Source organism: Cetorhinus maximus, chromosome 4 (genome assembly GCF_964194155.1).
Source record: "Cetorhinus maximus chromosome 4, sCetMax3.hap1.1, whole genome shotgun sequence".
NCBI classification, from domain to species: domain Eukaryota; kingdom Metazoa; phylum Chordata; class Chondrichthyes; order Lamniformes; family Cetorhinidae; genus Cetorhinus; species Cetorhinus maximus.
The window spans coordinates 56854906-56877365 of NC_135882.1; the positions used below are offsets into that span (position 1 = coordinate 56854906).

The 22460-nt window shown below is 42.4% G+C and overlaps 1 protein-coding gene across 1 annotated transcript in view; it reads left to right on the top strand.

The window, feature by feature from the left end:
* Positions 1 to 22460, top strand: part of csmd3b (CUB and Sushi multiple domains 3b) — a 2128577-nt gene that overhangs the window by 1883727 nt on the left and 222390 nt on the right. The window contains exons 42-43 of the mRNA XM_078541225.1: positions 11662 to 11850; positions 18483 to 18660. Of these exons, the coding sequence (XP_078397351.1) occupies positions 11662 to 11850; positions 18483 to 18660 (367 nt within the window). The remainder of the gene's footprint in view (positions 1 to 11661; positions 11851 to 18482; positions 18661 to 22460) is intronic.

The following is a 22460-nucleotide window of genomic DNA, read 5'->3' on the forward strand; positions in this document are numbered from 1 at the left end:
TCAGATTACCACATCCTTCCCCCTTTACTTGAAAGTACAATTTACAATCTTTACAATATATCAACTATTTACATAAATAAACTATTTACAAATTCAGTCTCTCTGGAGGTTTCTTCAAACATGTCGAACGTCGTAGTTCTATGACTTCGGATGGTTTATCCGAGGCCTCCCTCCCAGGAGTCATCTGTCCACTAGGCCCTCTAGTAAGAACCAGTAGGTTTATTTCTTCAACTCCTTCAGGCTCAGCAGATCCTTCAGGCACCTTCAAACCAAGCGGCGTTCCTTCCCCATGTGGTGTATACTCCAACAGGAATGCTTTCACCCTCTTTCGGGCCCAATCACATGTGCTCCTGTTGCCCCTCCCCTCCAAGTTGAACAATATGAAGGTCAACTGTCAGGAAGGTTCTCAAAATCAGGATGCTGGGCAAGGCTAAATTCAACACAGTATGATCAGCTTCCTGTTTAAAAAATTTTTTTCGGGGCCTTGTTAGTAATTCTGCTTTTTCTTCCTACGTGTCTTCTTTTGAAGGGTTTTCTTCTTGGCAGCACTGGCTTTAATCTCGGCCTTCTTTTCAATTTCCCTATTGGCCAGACTAGGCTCAGGTATAAGCTTAACTTGAGTGAACTCAGTGGTTGAGTCTTCCAGCATTTCCTCGTCTGTCAGCTCCTTTGAAATTCAGGGGTCTCTGTTTTTAAATCTTCTTGGCTTTCACCTAGCTGATTCTTCAGCTCTTCCATTTTTTTTGTATTTATTAGTTGTTTCCTGGAGAATTAAGCATTGTTGTGTTTTCTTGGCTAATTTATTCTTCATCTCGGCCAGAGATACGTTGAATTCTTTCTGTTGTTCCTCAAACCTTTATAGTGGTGCAAATTGGGATCAGAGGGAATCTGCAATATGCGAAAGTCCTTCAGCAGGTTTTTATTTTCTTTTTGGAGGTTACTGACTTCAACTCAAACTCTGTCCTGAAGCGTCACCTCTATGAGTTCCTTTTGTTGAGTCTTTACATACTCCTTTTTCCAAACAGTAACATTTCTTGCTTCTAATTGAGATCTCAATAGTCTCTCAAAATTAATCTCTCTTAACCAATTCCTTCCGAGGAGACTCGATCCTCTGCCTGCTACCACTATTCGGGGTAAATTAACAGACTGGTTTTCCTACTGTACTGGAACCTTGCATATACCTCTTACTCGTATGTCTTCACCAGTATACATCTTTAATTTAGCATCTGAATTTTCCAGATTTAATGAGTGGTCTCCTCTACTCAGATATCTGAAAGTATGTTCCCATATAACTGTCGTGGATGCCCCTGTATCCACCTCCATTCGGATGGGTTTCCTGTTGACTTCCACTGTCATGTAGATTGGCTCTGTTTTACCCATTTTTAAGTTGGGTAGTGAGTAAATATCTGACTCTGTTTCAACTGGTTCCTCTATTGTGTGGACTTCATGATTTCTACCTTAAAGTATCACATAAGCTGGGACATGTCAATGAATTTTTCAAAATTTTTTATTCAATCAATAAGCCTTTCATGAAACGTCATCCCGCCTGTGGATGAGGTTTCATGAAAAATGTGAAGGCCGCCTGGGCTCTTCGCCTGCCTACCAACCTTAAGATTGGACGGGCAGCGTTCTTAACAACTTGTAATTACTTTCTTAATGGCCTTAATAGGCCTTTGACAGTTCGGCGGATGCGCAGCCAAGTCGGCTGTGTGCCCACCGAACTGACAATGTAAATGATATGCGGTGATGCCAGGATGCCCACCCGACGTCACCACGCGTCATTTTACATGCTGGTGAGTAGGCCCCGCCCCCGCTCGCCAACCCGAAAATTCTTCCCCTAGTGACAGATGCCATCTCAAACAAATGCTATGGATCTCTCCTCAACTCCCCCCAGTCGCTTGTCACACTGTGAGCCAGCCAGTCTCCCTGAACTCCGTCTTTCACACGAGGGATTCCAATCTCCAGGACCTCACCTTGGAATCTTCTCCCAAACCAACGCTTTCTCTGAGACGCCTTCCCAAGTGTTCACTTCCAAGGTTTCGAACTCTGCTACTGATGTTCCTCTTCCCTGGGTCGCCACATGCACTGAAGCTGTCTTCCATGCACTCTCTCTCGCCAACTCAGCCTTAACAGTACACCACTGCTTGACATGCTCATAGCAAAGAATTACAGGCCTTCTGTTGTCTCTTTGAACCTTCTTGCCTCTTGTAAGCTGTTCTCACTTTGAACCTGAAGCTTGGAGCCTTTTCCTCTGCCCCTCACTCTTAGCTTCACTTAATAGGACCTTTTCCCAGGTTCCTTTGACTACAAGGTCTTCTTTGGACTTTGTCCTTTTCCACTCCCTTGGATTTTTGGGGGTTTTTCTTCACTTGGGACCTTTTTGTTCTTTTTGGAAATCTGCAGTTCCCTTTCCCAGTCTCTCTGGGTCCTGGCTTCAACTGAACTTAAAACTGCTGTTTCTTTAGTTCTGTGTGTATGCCTGTGGGAGGAACCTGCCTATTTGGCCCCCTTGTTGCTAGGCAACAGCACTGTTTTTCTACTTTTGTGTGTTTACCTTTAACTTATAGCAGTTGTAAACTCCTCATTAGAAATGCAAGCAGCCTTTTAAAGTGAAACTAAAACTTCATTTGACCTTTCTTAACACACACATACAGAAATATAAATTAAACTTGAACGTTAAAGCGAAAACTCATTCCTAACACTCACAAATGCAAATATAACTTACTAAACTATCTCTATTTCCTAACACTGTCTTTACAACACTGCATAATATGCCCATTACAATAGCAATAGAAACACTCGGTTCTTTTAAATAGTCATTCGCTTACAGGCTGTCTGGTTCCATTTATGCTGTTATTGCTGTGGGTTTTCTCTGTCAAACCATTGCTTTTTGCTGGTCTGTTAATGGTGGCTGTTTTCCGCCTTTCCGTGGGGTCCTGCGCTTCCGCTAACTGATGCTTCCCTCCCGACGCCAAGGACGGCGCCATTTTGTTTCTCCCTTGATTGCTTCTGAATCCCTGACTGCGCTCTCCATTGCAATTGCCAACTCCAGCATCTTGCTGAAGTCTAAATTCATTTCTGACAACAACCTTTTTTGAATGGCATCTTCATTAATCCCACATACTAATCGGTTTCTTAACGTGTCGTTAATCAACGTCCCAAACTCACAGTGCTTTGTCAATTGTTTTAAGGCTGCTATGTAGCAAACGACTGTCTCTCCAGGAGCGCGACAACTTGAATTAAATTTAAAATGCTGAGTTTGTTACCGAGGGTTTCAGCTGAAAGTGTCTTTTCACAAGATTTACCAACTCAAAGCTCTTGGAATCTGGGGCATTGGGTGCCGCTAGACTACGAATTAGTTTGTATGTTTTACTGCCACATGTCGATAAGAGGACCGCTCGCCTCTTCTCCTCCCCCAATATGTCATTGGCCAAAAAGAAGAACGTGAGGCGTTTAATATATTGTGACCAGTCATTGCTGGTCTGATCAAACGGTTCAATACAGCCAAACTGTGGCATATTGGAGGGAGACAACTTTGATGACTACGATGAAGGCTGTACTTATAAGGTAAGTAATCACCTTGCAAAGTACGGCTGACTTCTCTTGAATTTCCGTGACTTTCTTTGGTGTCGTTGACTGGTCGTATTTTGCCTCGTCGCCAGTTGTTATGTTCCTTCTATTGGGTTGCTTTGCTCAGCAAACACGGTTGCACATCTGTCCACTGGTGAGTGAGTTGGTAAACAATAAACTACCGATGCAGAGACCATTGTAAGATGAAGCACATGTTGTTTATTAGCACAACAGAGCACTAACACATGTGTGTTTCTCAAACCAGACCCCATCTTAAGCTACTAATTAACATTGTAGCCCATGCTGCACATCATTTGGGTAATACAATCATATGGTCAATCTGCTCACATTCTCTTAAAGGTGTATTGCTGCTCAGATTACCATACCATCACAAAGCTGTAATATTAATTATTATATTGTTTGGTGCCAATGTGAATGATAAAATGACAGATAAAATTTCTGTCAGGGAAAACGAGAGGTATGGTGAGGCTCACTCATTATTAAGCAGGATCCACAAGGTCCTGTAAGCAAATCATCCTCAGAAATTTGAATCCTCATTTCATCACTTTGTTCTCCTTCCTCTGATTTCACTGTCCTCCTAAAGCTCTCCCACATATAGGCCAGGATTTTCCCCTCGGCGATTTGTGGGCAGGGCCCACTCACCGAGGGGAAAATGACGCAGGATGACGTCGGGAGGAATCCCCGACGTCATCCCGGTCCCTTTAAATTTTTAGGAAGGCGGGCGGATAGCGAAATCAGCTGTCTACCCGCCGACCTGTCAATGGCCAATTGAGGCCATTGACAGGCTCATTAAGATAATTAAAGACCTGCTCATCTAAGTTTAAGGCTGGCGGGCAGGCCAGGAGCCCTAGCGGGCTCCAGATTATTCATGAAACTTCATCCACTGGCGGGATGAAGTTTCATGTCCGTTTTTTAAACATTTATAAATTTTATGTGTTTATTATTAACATGTCTCATCTCGTGTGACATTGTCACATGAGGGGGATATGTTAATAATTTCAATTTTTATCTATTTTTAGACTTTACTTACCTGTCACGAATCTCCCTGAGACAGGACTTTGCCTCAGGGAGCAGTGCACTCTTTCGCGCGCACGCACAAAAGAGCGCACTTTGACAGCTGGGGATTCCCTCCCCGCCCGCACAGGAAGCGCATAGCGCTTCCTGTCGGGCAGGCTGCTGGGCGGGCCTTAATTGGCCCGCCCACTCAAAATGGCGGCGGGCCCCGTTTTGGTGGCGGGGGTCAGCTGCCCGCCTGCCGCCGAGCTGGTGGGGTCCGCACGCCATCCAAGGGCAAAATTCTGCCCATAAAGTCTCTTGCTCATTCTTATGGCCACAAACTCTTGGCCTTAAGATCTCATGAAGCCTCTCTACTCTAACAGCTCTGATCACACAATCAAGGCCATCTTTGACCACTTCCTTGTATTCCTCACCACACTACCCCATAGCCCTGTTTCCTTTTGCATCCAGCAGTGGAAAAAAAACTGACCCCTAAGTTACTTACAACTGCACTTTCAAGCTTCCAACTTTCAATTTCTTCATCTTTCCCCATCCATTCACCACAATAAATTTGAACCGCACTTCTGATAAAGCCGCATTGCCTTTGAGATATTGAAAAATTCAGTAACTGAAAACTGATTAACAGTAGGACATGGGAGAAATGACCAGATGCATTACCTATATATAAAACCTTATATGTAAAAATTAGTCAGAAATAAATTCAACAGTGCCATACTCCTCCATCAGAACAGAAAAGTTCAAGTAACAGAAGTGCAACAAATATTTTACTTTTTCTGGTGCAAATGAGATGGCAACATTTATTGAAGGAAATGTGATATAGAATGTATTGCAGTGGTGCAGTTCACTGCAGTTGGAAATGCTCAGAACACAAAAGAAGCAAACATTAAAATGAGGGATGTACATCATGCAAGAAAGTGTTATATTTACCCCTGAAAAAGTGAAACACTAGCTACCTATTGAGTTAGCTGAATACAGGACATGGGCTAGAGGATATATGTGATTCAAGTGCAGAGCACATGAGACCAGAGAAAAAGAGACATAGAGACAGATTGGTTAGCACTGAACATTAAGTAGGTACAATAATGAGCCATGGCCTTAATATTCGCCATTTTACAATTATATTTAAAATTTTAGAAGGCCTATCGAAAGCTATAGTATAAATAAGTACGGAGACAGACCCTGTAACTAAACCTGGGTGACAGATTGTTTAACAGTTTGTACTATCATAAAAAAAAATCAAAAATGTACTTGCGCTGTTTTCATTAAAAACAAAATAAATCTTAAATAAATACTATCATTAATCTGAGTGGTAAACTCAGGCTCAGATAAATAATATTTTCCAAATTTCTCCAATAATTAATTTTCAGATGCTTTTGTTGGCAGTAATTTCTGATTGTGGACTATTACTTTCTTAATGAAACAGTTAATTCAGATGACTTAAAAATGGATTTTTTAAAGATACAGTAAAGTGCCATTTCAGACCCCGCTTATAAAGGTTCTTGGAAGGTTTGCTTAGAAATTTCAAAAACGTTTGTATTTTCTGAGGTTACTCATTCATAAAACTTGGACTAAAATATACCAATGTCAAAAAAAAAATCAAACCTTGCTTACTTTGTACCTTAAACAATCATAGAACCTCTATTGTCATTTACACAATGACCTATAGTTGTTCTTCACACCACTTGATGTGCTTGATTATATTTATAAAGAAAGATTGTGTTCGGATGACTGTTGACAGTGCCTATAACAGTTGTATCCAGGGTGAATGAAATCTGCCCTGACTGAAATTGATAATGATTAATCTAAGGTTCACTATGTCACTATGAACTTGAGATTTGTTGGAGGCTCAGCCATTAATACATAAAACTTTGCTACAGCTAAAGCACGAAAGCTAAGCTTCTGAGTTAGCTTATGAGCTAATGCTCATATTTGGAAATAACATCAGTGTTTCAAGACATTTATAATCATTCAGTACCGGTTACTCATGTTTTTTTACTCTTAGTATATTGTCAACTCCTTTTCCTATTATTCCAGAAATGCTTTCTACAGTTGTGTGTACACCAATATCACACCAGATTAAGTAGATAGTAACATTTTGTGGCAAAATATGCAGGATCCAGACTGAACCACAAGGCAAACATTGCCCCTTAGCTCATCTTTCCAAGGGCTGAGTTTTATGCTCCCTTGCTGGTGGGTTACCTCCCTGCCACCTATGCACCCGCCCCAACCTGCCTGAAATTTTACAGGGGTTGGGGAGTTGTCAGGCAGCTGTCCTCTTACTTGCAGTGGCGGAGGGGGGGGTGTTTGCCCACACCATGCGGGAAAGCCTGCAACTTTAGCTGAGTGGTCTACTGTTCAGCAAGGGTGGGGTGGAAGTGGAAACCTCCTTTCAAGGCCCCCTGGAGTAATTGTAGGCTCCACTCCCCACCAGGTCATTACCTCTTTAACCCACCCCACCAAGACCCTCGACCTGGGTTGTCCGGAGTGGTGCGACTGCCTGTAGTCCCAGCAGTGACCACCATTCTCAACTGCTGCTGCTAGGACGACAGAACTTTCAGCCATCCGACTGGCTGGCAGCTCTCTAAGGCAGGATTTCCTCTCGAGATAGGGGCTGAAGTCTCGCCTTAAATAATTAGCACAGCTCCCAGCGTTAAACTGCTGTGGGGCAGCCATCAGGATTGTGAGCAGGCACTCGCCCCCCCCCCCCCCCCCCCCCCCCCCCCCACCCCACCCCCCAGCCCAACTTTTTAAGTGTAAAACTGCAGCCCCACGACTCTACCTTCTGCTCCTATTATCCCATGCTCAACTTATCATTCTGGCCCCCATGCTAGCAACGTAAGTAGCCCCAGTTGTCTTTCAAAACTGCTGTTATCCCCCTTCCTTCATGGCTATGGCCACCTTCACAGCTATGGGCAATGCCATTCTTGTCCTACCCTGAAACTGCAGTTGTGGCTGCAACAGGTGGCAGATTTCAGGGAGAATTAAATTGAGAGGTTTGACACACAGCACTTGACGGAAGTTCAGTTCGGAGAATTGCACCCTAGGCAGTTATGGCCACCTGCTCAGAGCCTGTCTCCCTCTCTTCCACCCACATCCAACAGCTCATACTGGTGTCTGCCACCTCTCTTCATTCTCTGTCATGCTTTAGGCCATGAGGGATGTATGTTATTGGGAGGAAGTGTTCATGAAGACTCCTTGAAGCCAGGGCAAAGTCCTTCAACACATGCCATGCCACTCCCTGCAGACTTCTAAAACAACGCTAGGAACCACCAAATACTTACAATGCAGCAAAAGCCGGTAGAAATCAATTGACAACTAACTTGAAGGTAGTTGAAGAATGATCCCTTTAAATAGGGCTGGTTGTTGGGGGGAGATGAGGGTTGTAGCGTTCTTCCTGCTGCTGAACACATGTTCAGCTGTGTGAGGTTACGAGAGAGCATTAACTGGAGCTTTGAGCTCCAAAATGCCTGCACTAATGTTAAACAACATCATAATCTGCCTTTGCTGCATACATCCGACAGATGTTCCCTGCACCTGTGCTAATGCACTGCCCAAATGCAGCTTGCAACAGACGTGTGTACGGGTGTCGTGCACACTATTTTTGGAGACAAAACAGCACATGTAGTGCAAAAGGTGGGCACTAAGGAGCCGAATTTCACGGCCTAAGTGTTTCTGGAGCTGGCTGTAGCAATGGATGAGGTGTCAGAGTTTCATTTGGGATCCAAGCAGGTAGCAAAGCTAAGAATTTCAACAGCTGAAGGAAGGCTTTGGTTGGAGCCATTAAAGGTGGGAAATGACATTGTATGAAACATGAAAATAAGGGTGATACCATGATCTGCCATTCCCAACTAGCAGCAAAGTCAGCACTTGTGTTTTTGAACAGTTGAAAGAAACAAGATTTTCACTGTTTCATGCAAAGGCATGGACCAGATCAAGATATTCAAATTCTGCAGGATGTTCCTCAACAGATTTAGTTTAGAAACTTGAAAATTCTAATTTACGGTGCATTATAGACACTTGCAACCTTGTCTTATTACATTTCTGTTTGGGTCAAATATACAAAGTTATTTAAGGAATTGTTTCTACATGAACTAAAACTAATAGAACCTATATATTTAATACAAAAAAAGAAGACTTGTTCATTCTGAAGTTTGTGTGGGCTTGTTGGAAAATGGTTGCCATGGAAGTTTGCTCTCAATGCTCAATTTACAAACAGAATTACGCCTAAGCCTGTGCTCCCAGTATGAAGCTACACTCAATGAGAGCACACGCCACAATCAGTCTTGGGTGCCAAGGTCAGTGCAGCTGATCCATGCCACATTCAATCTTCTTGTGATTAATTTTAATGATTGGAAAATGAAATCTGTTCCTGATTCTTCAATTTGCACTCACATCGAGTGGGCTGTGCAGTAGGATCACATCATTATAAAATATGCCCTCCTTGTTTTGTCTGTGAAATAAGGATGTGGTTTCTGAGTGTATCGTTAACTCACAGATTAATATTGTAGAGATTAAAAAAAAATTCCTGAAAGCGCAGGCAATCGGAAATAAAAACTGAAGATATTATAAATACACTGTGCTCAGTTAACATCTGTCCTGTGCTTATAGTGCCCATTTTGCACTGATACAACATGATTGCAAATGCATTGTTACATAAATGATAATATTACTGGAGTGCAGTTAATAATCTGACTTCCAAGTGCCCTAAACCATTACTTTAGCTGTGGATCAGATGTAGTAAAACTTCATTGCAGAGCTAAATTGAAGAAATCCATCAGATGGCCAAAAAAATGTTGAAATTGATTTTCAGTAGGAGAACCTACTCTCCTGCCAGCTCTTGCCTTACATCAAGATTTAGCACACCAATGAGTGGAGCATCTTTGTCATATCTGAACTAAAATGACCATCAAACACACAGAATAGTGTCATGGTTAGCGGTATTTGCTGGGATAGTTTCATGGATTAATGCATGATACATGTTGACTTTCACATCTCCATCTGTCATTTGTAGATTATTGACTTTTCTACTGCAATACATTACATTTGTTAATGTAGTCGTGTGTGCCACACTTTACAGCAAGTTTCCCAATAGGGAAATCTTTGGCTAATTTTTTCAGCTTCTAGATAACATTTCTCAATCCAGCTTCACTCAGATTTATCCTAGAAATTTTTCCCGCAATTCCCGACTGCCCTATTTCCTTCTATCAGCAGTTCATAGGAAAGGTTTAGAGATTCCTTTATCCCTAACATGCAGACAATGGCTCCAGCATTTCTCTTCTGCTTGTTGAGTCATTAGTCAGCTGCAGCACACCAAATGTTTTGTAGCTCACAGTACCTGTTTCCATAGTTCTTGTAGTAAAGAACCATTTTTGTTCCAAAGGATCCTTAAATCATCTCTGTGCTGTAGTGTGTCAGAGATGTTGTCATTTTGCTGAATTACAGTGAAATCGCAATAGCTTTCTTGAATATGTCATTAAACCTTTCTACAAACACAAAATAAAGCAAACTTACATTTGATTTTAACAACATTCACTAAATAAAAACACATTGTTAATCGAGTTTTGGAATTGACAGCGTAATTCTTGGAAATTAGAAACTTATTTAATTTGCATAATCTGTATTAAATTGAATTCTGAGCTGCAACTTAATTATCACTTAATTTTAGAATGGGTTGTGTTCTCTTTGTTTTTTCATCAATTCATGTTTGCTCACCTAAAGAATGACCACATTGTTATGATCTTGAGGGAGGCCATTAACTTGTAAAAATAAATTTTAACTCCCAGTTTTTAACTGAAAGAAACATGCTGCAAGATTTCACATTTTAAACAAAAACTTTTACTGTACAAGAATTAAATAAAGCAAATACTACTAATTTAGCAGTCCTTTCAGCTTCTCCCGTTTTACTTATGGTCGCCACAATGCTGTTTGATCACCCTTCTTCTCCTTCTGTCAGTCACCCATTCCTCTTCCAATCTCACTGTGCTTAAGTCTCTCGTCACTGCATCTTTCTATTTGGTCTTAGGCCACCTTTTTCTCCTTCTTCCTGGTCGTCTCATCTCCATTACTCACCTCACCACATTTCCAATCTCTCTTTCCACAACAGGTGGCCACACCATTTCAGGCTCACCTTGGCTATTTTCCTCGATGCTACCACAATCTTCACTGAACCCCCGTAAAAATTGTGGACATTTCCCAACTCATAGACATGTCAGGAATTTTCTTTTCTATTTTTAATATTTGTGACAAAACAACCGATCTCCCTGAGGCAGCACTTAGCCTCAGGGAGATGAGTGCGCCCTTTCCTGCGCATGCGTCAATCGGAGGTGCGCCTGTGCACACCTGCAATTCAACTTTGCCCCCGACGGGGAGAAAATCCTGCCCATTGTGTTTGGGTGATCTACCTGCCGCAGTTGAATTGGGAAAGCAACTGGAGTTGGATGTGAGGTTGGCCTCATTGGAAGGTATGTAGGGCTAGGTGGAGTATGTAGATGTCAAGACCGAGTCCTGGGTGCTAGGAACTGCAGATGGATGAATGATGGGCATGTGGTGCATTGAGCACCATGGTTGGTGGTGCAGTGGGCGTGAGGTGTTCTGTGAAGATGCATTCACTGACCTTGACCACCCACATGAGGCCATTGAACTTCTTGCAGCACTGCTGCCAGACCCTTCGATCAACGCTGCAGGAGTTAGCCTCTCTGGTCACTTGCTCCCATTGCTTTCTGAAGGATTGCCTTCAGGCTCCTGGGGAAATTTCACCTCACTCCTCCTTCAGCCTTTACTTGTGTCAACGGATATCAGCATGGGTGGATCATGCATTGTGTAGGTAAAAACAGAGGGGGCCAATTTTTAGCTCGCTATGTAGAAAAGTAACAAATACCAGACTTTGTCAGTAAGAGTAACTTTAAATATAATAGCAAATAGCAAGCAGTGAAGAGAAATTTTATTAAATGTTATCTGCTTATTATACTCAAAATCTTGTCTACTGTTAGAAGCTAGTTATTTGCTTGATTATTTGGTCTGACCAAATTAGTGACCTACACCGTATTTCTGCAGCATACCAACTGCAAAGTTGTCCTGATCCTCGCCCATTTCGAAATGGTTTTGTTATTGGATACGATTTATCAGTGGGACGGACCATCTCGTTTGAATGTTTTGCTGGCTACACTTTAATTGGGGAGGCAGCACTCACTTGTCTGCATGGCATAAGTCGTAACTGGAACCACCCTATACCGAGATGTGAAGGTATGTAGCAACACATGTTTTCCCTGTTTCTTTCATGTGTGTTTGATATCTGTGTGTGACATATGCTTCATTGCTCCACTGTTGTGATCCAACACAATATGAAGACAAATCCATGTGGAGCACAGTATTTGGGATTCTTGCTGTGTACAGTAGTCATGAATATTCTCAGTTTCTCCTGCTGTTAATTTGCTCAGTTGAACACTAACAATGTCGCCGGTTAACAATCAACTCCTATAAAAGGAAGCCCACAAAGGGGAAATCCTGATTTCAAACATAGCTAATGAAAGGGTCTGATTCCCAACCGCTTTATATATTTATAATTTAACCTTCCTAGGAGAAATGGTTATTCAAGTAGAATTTTTCTGACATTAAACATGGTGAAACGTCTGTTAGCATCTATTTCTCTCAAGGTTTCTACAAGTTTTTGCTAGCTGCTTACGTGAGCTGACTAAAAACACAGATGTTAACTGAAGAAATTGAATAGTGACAACCCATTGCATTTAAGCAATTCAGTAAGAAAAGCAAGCTTCCTGATCCAGAAAAGATTCAATGCATCTTCCTCATGAGAATTGTTAATGCTCAGTTCTCTTTGTAAGCAGCAAGTAAAAACAAATGACTTGGATAACAATTCCCCCCATCACATGTGCAGTAACAAGATCAATGTTTTTTGTGAAGATTCCTTTTTTGGTATTTGGAAGAAAATCATAAATATATTCTAAAACTATAGGCCATAATTTCCTTGGAGTGGCAATCAGCATTGGATTGCCACTCCATGCACAATTACTTAGGTGGATTTTTTTTTCTGAGTAACTATTGGTGTAATCCTGTCAGAACGATCCGAAGTTTGTGATTTAAATTGCATTTTCGGGTGGCTCCCAGCACAGAGCAATTTCAGTAGCTGCAAGATTTCATGGAGTGCCCAAATAGCTGAAAAAAGGGATCATAATGTCTCGGAAACAGTATTCTGGTTTAGTCAGTGATTTGATCAAGAGATTGCTGCAACACCGGTTACATTCAAGCAAGAGAATAGAAGACTAGAAATGAGGTTGGCTGCTAAATTTTCTAAGACCAATTTTTAATGTAAAAGTATCTTGCCTTATCTGGAAGATTAGAATTCAAGGGGGTAGAAGTCATGCTTCAGCTATGCAAAGCCCTGGTTAATCCAAACCTGGAGTGCTGTGAGCAGTTCTAGGCACCACACCTTATATTAGCCTTAGAGGGAGCACAGCATAGATTTGCCAGAACAATACCTGGGGCAGAATTTTGCCCTTGATGGGCGGGCGGGACTGACCGGCTCAGCAGCGGGCGGGAGGCCGATCGCTGCCGCCGAAACAGGCCCCGCCGCCATTTTGAGTGGGCGGGCCAATTAAGGCCCGCCCAGCCGGCTGCCCAACAGGAAGTGCTATGCGTTCCTGTGGGGAGGGGTGAGGGTAGGGTCAGAGGGATTCCCCAACTGTCAAAGTGCACTCTTTCGTGCATGCGTGCAAAAGAGCACACATCTCCCTGAGACTAAGTGCTGTCTCAGGGAGATCAGTGAAAGCTTTATAAACATCAAAAATAGAAAAATAAAAAAATTATTAACATGTCCCCCTCATGTGACAATGTCACATGAGATGGGACATGTTAATAAATATGACTGAAACTTTATTTAACTTTTTAAAAACAGACATGAAACCTCATCCCGCTAGTGGATGAGGTTTCATGTATTATCAGAAGCCCGCTTGGGCTCCTGGCCTGCCCGCCAGTCTTAAGGTCGGACGGGCAGGGCCTTTAATTGGGTTAACTACCCTGTTAATAGCCTCAATTGGCCATTGACAGGCCGGCGGGTGGACAGCTGATCGCGCTGTCCCCCTGCCTTCCTGAAAATTTAAATGGGGCAGGATGACTGACGTCAGGGGTTCCCCCAGACGTCATCCCGCATCATTTTTGCGTCGGCGAGCGGGCCCCGCCCCCAACTCGCCGACGGAAAAATTCTGGCCCTGGGCTCCAAAGGATTAAACTACCTGGAGACATTAAAAATCTTGTGCTGTATTCCCTGGAATTTAGAAGAAGGTTAAGGGGTGATTTATGGCAATTTTCAAGATATTAAGAAGAACAGTTAAGGTGGACAGTGAGAAACTATTTATGGCAGTTAGGGAATCCAGGATGAGGGTCTTCAGTCAAAAAGTTAAAAGCAGAACTTTCAGGAGTGAAATTAGGAAACACTCCACGCAAAGGGTGATAGAAGTTTGGCACTTTTTTCCATAAACAGCAATTGATGCTAGATCACTTGTTAATTTTAAAATTAAGATTGATAGATTTTTGTTCGTCAAAGGTATTAAGGGACATGGGGCAAAGGGGGGTATATGAATCTAGGTCACAGATCAATCACAATCTGACTGAATGGAAGAGGTTAGAGTACTAAATGGCCTAGTCCCAACCCAAGCCAGAAAGGAGATGTGTCTTGGGTGTATTACCAGAAGCTGGTTGTGCAGAATGAATTAGTGCTTTTAAGATGGGGAGGTAAATTGAATGAAAATAATATACTTTTTAATGGCCAGGATTTTCCATTCGTCGGGCGGGGGCAGTCGCGGAGCTGACCGCTAATTGGCCCGCCCTGCGTGGATCGTGAGCGGTAGCGTTGAGCGCTACCTGTGTGGGCAGGGGGAGGAGGGATAGTCGGGTCCAGCGCTTTTTCGCGCACGCGCACAAAAGAGCGCTTCAATCTCTCTGAGGCAAGGAGCTGCCTCAGGGAGACTGAAGATCTTTTTTAAAAAATAAATGCATTAAAAATTGAATGAAACATGTCCCCTCATGTGACATGTTTTTATTTTTGAAAGAAAGTTTTCATTTATTTTGTAAAAGCTTTAGGAAACCTTATCCCGCTCGGGTGCACGTAAAGGCTACTTGGCCTTTTCGCCTGCCCACCAACCGTAAGGTTGGACAGGCAGCATAAAATTCAGGTTAATTGCGTTAATAGTCCTGTCAATTATCGGCGGGAACATAGCCGACTCCAGCGCGCTCCCGCCGAACGAAACATTGCGTGACAATGATGGGACACACGGCCGATATCATTGCACGTCATTTAACGTTGCGGCACACCTGCAAGCCGAATGGAAAACCCTGCCCAATATTTTCAAAATAAGTTCTGATGATGCAGTGTCCATTTCAGAGACTAGTGATATATTTTGAAGTGTATGTTAAGAAATCTATAATAAAATGAGTATTGAAGAAACTTTATGCCATCAATCTTCTCTAAAACTTTTCCAACCAAAAACGTTGCCAGAATGCTTCGTCAGATCCATTTTTAAAATTAGCTTCAAAAGCATTATGTTTTTAAATTTAAAAAAATGTATATTGGTGCAGCTGGGAAGGCCTGCTGTCCAGAGAAATGTTTATCTTGACAATGTAACCTGCAGCACTAAACTCTTGGTTCAAAATTTCAAGACACTGATTCCTCCAGGTGATTATTCTAAGTATCATTCACTGACTTACTCACTGACAGAACATATTGCTGACATTAGCTGAATGACTCTCAGTTAGACCCTTAGATTTAAATACTAGTGTTCAGAAGGTTCCAGAGATTAATGTGATTGGAACATTAAGAGACTGATGGTGGATTACTCGAAAGCAGGCATTGAGTATTTGATATTGAAAGAACTCATCTGTGTTGACTAAAATTATTCCGACAGGATAAGGAGCCAAAATTGAACTGAGCACAATTTTTCGGCAATTTTTAATTATGCATAGAAGTTGCAAGAAAGCTCAGGTCATTAGGCCCAATCAGTCCAAGTCGGCAATTACTTTTTATGCAAATAAATGATTCTAATCACATTTACCTGCCCTGTTCTCATATTACTTTATTGGCATTTTCTTAATACTATTCAAACTAATATTTGCTATTGGCAGTTTCTGCCTCAACTGCTTACATTGGAAGTGAATTTGGCAGTCTCATTAAATTCTTATGGAAAGAAATTTCTCTTGCACCCTGTTAAAAGTTGCTTGTATTTAATCTTGTAACTATAGCCCTTTATTCTACAGTCCTAATCTGCTGGAAAAATTTATAATGTCCCACCTTTTCATAATTTTAAACACTTCCGTTGTGGACTGTATTTGATGCAGCCTATTGCAGCGAGAAACATGGCATCCAAGCCCTCTTGATTATGGGAGAGGCCCCACGTCAGCATCCTGGCAGCAGCAAAACCTCCCCCAGTTAAGTCAGAGGCTGGAAGGGGTTGACACTGGATTCCCGACCACTGCCAGTAGAATGTCAATCGGCTCATTAATGAACCAATTGATCCCCAATATCCCGGAGCACATTGAAATTTAGTGATGACTCAGGGATTAAGTGGGGGTCACATGGCTTTCCTGCACCCTCAGAAAGCTGCTCAGCAAACCATTGCAGGCAGCTGCCACCACTCCCGTTGACACTGGCAGCATGAGGAGCTGCTGGCCCCTGAATGGCTGGCAGCTCTCAGCGGGCAGGACTTTCGCTGGTGGGGACCTCACCTCAATTGCAGGAAATTGCAATGGTGGCCACTTATTTGCCTGAAGGACATTTCATTCAATTAGCCTCCATTGTGGAACTGACCGAGTTCCGCTGTGGCTCAGTTCATAGCACCCTCGCCTTTGAATCAGAGGGTTGTGGGTTCATGTCCCACTCCCGGAAACCAAGAACTGTGATTGTACTCAAAAAGAGTTGCAATCTGTGACTGTTGATAACTCGAAAGAGTTTCCCAATTTGTTCTCTGACCAGTAGGCGAGAACTGCGTCAGCCTGAAAGAATCCTGGCCTAAATCTATTTCAAGTGTAAACTTATCCACTTTAGTAAGAAAATTTTTTAAAAGTATAGTATTTTTGAGCAATGAGAGACTTGTAAATGTTTGCATTCAGAGGGTCCTGTATGTCCTTGTACACGAATCACAGAAAGTTAAATTGCAGGTACAGAATGCAATTAGGAAGGCAAATGGTGTGTTAGCTTTTGTTGCAAAGGGATTGGCATAAAAGAATAAAGAAGTCTTCCTACAGTTGTTCAGGGCATTGGTGAGGCTATACCTGGAGTACTGTGCGCAGTTTTGATCTCTTTACCTAAGGAAGGACATTCTTGCCCTAGAGGGATTACAACAAATGTTCACTAGACTGGTTCCTGGGATGAGGGGTTGGTTTTATGAGGAGAGATTGGGTAGATTAGGCCTATGGCCCCTGGAGTTTAGAAGAATGGGAAGTGATCTATTTGAAACATGTAGGCCAGAATCTTCGGTTTGGCGAATGGGGTGGGGGGAGGAGGTAAAATGATGCAGGGTGACATCGGGCGTGCGTCCCAATGTCACCACGCATCATTCAGATCTTCAATTCGACGGGTGCACACCGGAGGCGGCTGCACGCCCGCCGAACTGTCAAAGGCCTATTAAGGCTTTTTAAATTCCAATTAACATAATTAACTGAGCTGTCCATCCAACCTTAAGGTTGGCGTGCAGGCGAAGAGCCCAGGCGGCCTTCACATTTATCATGAAACCTCATCCATGGGCGGGATGAGGTTTCATGAAGGTTTTTAAACTTTAATCAAAATTTTTAATAAAATTCACTGACATGTCCCATCTCATGTGACACTGTCACATGAGGGGACATGTCTTAATTTTTTTTTTCTTTATTTCAATTTTTAAAAATCAAACTAACCTCCCTGAGGCAGCTCTGTGCCTTCGGGAGATTGAGCTCTTTCACATGCATGTGCGAAAAAGCGCAGGCCCTGACTCAGCCTACACCCCCGCCCGCACAGGGAGCGCTCAGCGCTTCCGGGTGCACGTCACACTGGGCGGGCCTTAATTGGCCCACCCATGTAAAATGGCGGCATGCAGCCGATTACGGGCGCCAATCGGCTGCACCCCGGCCCCTGCCCAACCCCCACCCCCGACGGGTAGAAAATTCTCCTCACATAAATTCTTAAGGGGCTTGACAGGGTAGGTGCTGAGAAAATGCTTCCCCTGACTGGGAAACCTAGAACATGGGGTCACGGTATAAGAATAAAGGTTTGACCATTTACGTTTGAGATCAGGGGTAATTTCTTCACTTGAAGGATTGTGAATCTTTGGAATTTTCTACACCTGAGAACTGTGGATGCCCACTCGTTGAGTATATTCAAGCCACAGGTTGATAGAATTTTGGGTATTAAGGGAATTAAGGGATATGGGGATAATGTAGGGTGGTGGAGTTGAGGTAGATCAGCCCTGATCTTGTTGATTGGCGAAGCAGGTTTAAATGGCCAAGTGGCCTAATCCTGCTCCTATTTCTTATGTTTTTGTATGTCCCCATAATCTACATGATTGTAATGGAAATAAATCCCCATTAAAATAGTGGATATAGGAATTTCAAACTGCTGCCTTAACCAGCGCGTTCAAATAGTGCTCAACGTAATTACAACCCTTGGTGTTTTTATGTAATGGCAGATGGCTTCTTTAAAACGTACTTGAGTAACATTGCTGGGAGAAAACAGAATAAAAGCAAAAATGTAATTTTAATAGATTCAATCTTCCACTATTTTTGCAGCTGTCAATATTTTTTGCTGTTTTCACATGTATTGACTGAAATACAAACAGGCAGGAATGTGAATAAATAGATTACATTTTCTAACGGATTGATTTTTGTTATTTCCCTAGCTCTCTGTGGAGGTAATATTACTGCACTAAATGGCACTATCTACTCTCCTGGGTACCCTGATGAGTACCCTAACTTTCAGGACTGCCTTTGGATTGTTAAAGTACCTCCAGGCAATGGAATCTACATCAACTTCACTGTCTTACAGACGGAACCTATATATGACTTCATTACTGTATGGTAGGCCCTGAATATTCTTGTGCTGATTTATTGCAGTAGTCATGAGTTAAACTGAGCTTTGATAAGTTAGAACACTGTTGTTTTGTAACTAATGCTTTAGGTGAACTTAAACTTATTAGATGTAAACAGTAATAATTATAGTCTCTGCGCCAAGGAGCTCAAAAGGCAGCACCATCTACGTTCCTATTTTTAAAATATATCTTACTCTAGTTAGTTATCCTACTAGATAATGTAAAAAAAAATCTACCAGAGTCATGGAACTCTAGCAACATCCAATGGAAATTAATTTATTTGGAGACCAATTGGATCAATAATTACTGTGAATATAGTTGTTTGGCAGTGTAGAAATTGAGTATTGCTGAGAAAAGAAACATACCATCAAAAGTTTTCGTATTGCACTCATCAGGATAGCTTGTAAGGATTACCAACTATTACGAGGGAATAGCAATATATACTGCATGAGAGGAGAATGCTGATTGGTTGGCAAGTGGACTCTGGCAGAGGCATTGCCATAGAGAATGCAGCATGGAACAGTTGGCTGCCCAGCTTTGTTCAAATTCAAACCAGGCAGGTTGACTCTGATTGGTCAAGGCATCACCCTGAGGAATGAACCAAGGAATGACTGTCCCCTAAGCTTCTGTTTAGTTGAAATGGTGCAATTTGTGGGCATGTTCCTGATAACTGTGATTATATATTTTTTCCGGATTCTCAGAAACAGCTCCTCATAGGCCCTCCCCTCCATACTAAATGGACTGTTCCTTTAAAGCTGGAAGTCCATGCATAGGATCTAAGGACTGAGAAGTTGTGGCTGGGTCGTTTCCAGGTTTTGACCCCGTGCATGTTTACTGACATTATATTTTAAAGGCAAAGGCCCTAATTGGCCTGTAGATGGGCTCAGCACCCAGTTAGTGGCGTTGGGAGTGACCTGACAGAGACATCATGAACAGAGGGCAATTCTTAAAAATAGAAACTAATGGTGACCATCACTGGGCTTGCTGTTGCCTGGAGGACGGAACAGACAGAAAAGCAGAATGCCAGCAGCCCCATGCTCTGCACAAGTGCCCAAACACTCACTCCCCAGTTACTCAAGCTGCTCTGGTCAAGCAACGGCAACCTTTATACCACTACATGAGCATCTCAGTTTGACTATTTTTTTTTATAAATGATTTTTCAACAGCAGCAGCAATTATTAATAGTTCCCCACCATGCCCCCAACAACGATGCATGAGTGTGTTTTTGACTGTTCACTCTTCTGGTTATTAACTTTGAAAATGTGTTACCCAGGAGTTAGACTTTTTTTTCTGTTCTAACATTTTTTGGGTAACTACCCAGGTTAGTAAATCGGAACCATATGAAGCCTCCAACTCTAACTCACAGGCCGGAATTTTCCAGCCCCTCACACCGGCAGGATCTTCCGGTCCTGCCGATGCGAACAGAGATTTCAATGGCTCTCCAGCCCCACCGCAGAGGGCTGGAAAATTCCAGCCACAGATTTTTTCCAGAGGGTCCTGGGGAGCAGGCGAATTGTCCATTGGATGTTGAAACTTTCTGGACAGTTCCCAAGGATCTCTGCGTTGGAACTCCTGAGGGGTCCTGTACCGCATCTTCCGGAGCACCTCTGGTCTCCAACTATCCGGAGACCAGAAGATCTGGGCCATTGTATCCACTGGATTGTGTCATTGTCTGAACTCAGCAGATTCAGAAAAAACATGGAATGGACTATTATAGTGCAGACCAGTTGGGATTGGAAAATTATATTGCAAGGCATTGCTATTAGGTATAAAAATGGTTTGGTTCGAAGGTGTATTGTAGGATTAGATATAACCACATGATAATTCCTGCTATTTTGTGTGATTGTGCACGCAATAAATATAAATCTAACCTCATTTCAACTTTTTGCTGGAATGGGGTCATTTTTAGCTTCTCAGCCTAGGAGATAATCTGGTGGAGCAAATCACTCATCCAGACCCACTGTTGCTCACCACCAACATCATAGAATTTATTCTGAAAACTGGGAAAATTCTGTAACAAGTAATCAACTCTGATAAATTACCTCATAGGAGGTGAAGCTGAAAGTTATCCCCCATGTGAACTTTTGCCACATCTCAGTCTGTGGCTAAAGAGGCAAGTAGATAACACACAGCACGCTCCACCCTGCAATGATCAAACAACAGAACACCATGGATTCGGGAAATCTGAAATTAAAACGGAAAATGCTGAAAATACTCAACAGGTCAGGCAACATCTGTGGAGAGAGAAACAGAGTTAACGTTTCAGGTCAATGACCTTTCATCAGAACTGGGAAAAGTTAGAGATTTAATAGGTTTTGAGCAAGGGGTGGGCGACATAAGGAAGGTCTGTGATAGGGTGGACGACAAGAGAGATTGAATGACAGTTAGTCACACAGGGCCAAAGGCAAAGTCATGACAGATATAAAAGCATTTGCTTTCTTTACAAATCTGTTAGTGAATTACACGTATATCATGGTCTAAAAATTAAATATTTTTGAAGTGTTGGTCACTGTTGTAATGTCATGTATTGTATTGGCATTGTAAAAAGATGTCCTGTGTTTGCTATTTCAAACGATCAAGCAAATATTTAAAAATAATGGCTCTGAAAATATGTGGGAGCCTGCCTCCTGGATTAAGCACTGGGACATAACCAGCACAGCCATTGCCATTGACAACCAAAGGTTATCAGGTTTAAGCAGCACAACCAGAAGAGGGAGGCCTTTGGTAGTGTGGAGCACGTCTTATTTATGTTGTTTCCAGGCCTAGTAAGGGGAATAACTTCCACTTTCTCCTTACTGAAGCACTTGCATTAGAGGACTCTGAGCCAAAGGGGGGAACTTTTAACATTAGATGATCCAGTACCCACAGCCTCAAGAAGGACCAATGCAGTATCAGAGGCTGGTACATCAAAGGGGAGGAGGTGCACCTACTTCCAAATCCATCCAAGAGGACCCCACCAGGAAGGGACTTGTGGTATGTGGTGCAAGTCAAGGAAGATTGGGTGGGCTGGGTCCAGATTCAGTTCAGGACCTGAACCCCAAAGGTTTTCAATTCCATTTTTACCCAGCAGTCTCTGCCATGTCTCTCAAATAGCAATTATTGTTGTTTGAACCATACAAGTGAGTGTGAAAGAGCTATTGATTTCATGCAGCATAACAGCCAATTGAATCTAATTCTGTACTGGCATCCATAAATACACAGTTCTAGCAATAGATGCTATACAACATTCATGCAGCTTTAGCCAATGTTCCCTCCAAATTCCAGAGTCGTGGACCTATTGTAGCAGCTCTATTGTGCCACCCCAATTGAAATTAGCTAGCAGTGCAAACCAAGGATCAAATTTTGGATCTTCCTGATCTGTATGACTCAGGCACATACAAGATAAGCTTGCTGAGCCTTTGGGGGAGATTATTAAATACATTCTGACTGAAGTTAGAGTAAAGTTTCTTGCTGCCTGTGAAAAGATTAAATCAGATGCTAATGTTGTAATTAGTGTTACTGCCTTGCCTTTGTTAGTTTGTGCCTACATGTCAGTTTGAAAAAAAAGGGGTTAGGTTTGTACCATTTACATTGCTCCTCCTCCGTTCACTCCAGGCTGTTTTCAGTCCTACAATTCTTCCCTGTCTAAGTGGAAGATTCTTAAATTTAATCTGTCTAATTATAAATTAGATAAGGAGCATGTATCTTAGAAATGATGTTAAACTATACGGGAGATTTTCTACTTCAACACTTGCAGTGTAACTGGGACAGCACAACAGCATATATCACAGTGGAGAGCAGTTTTGGGTT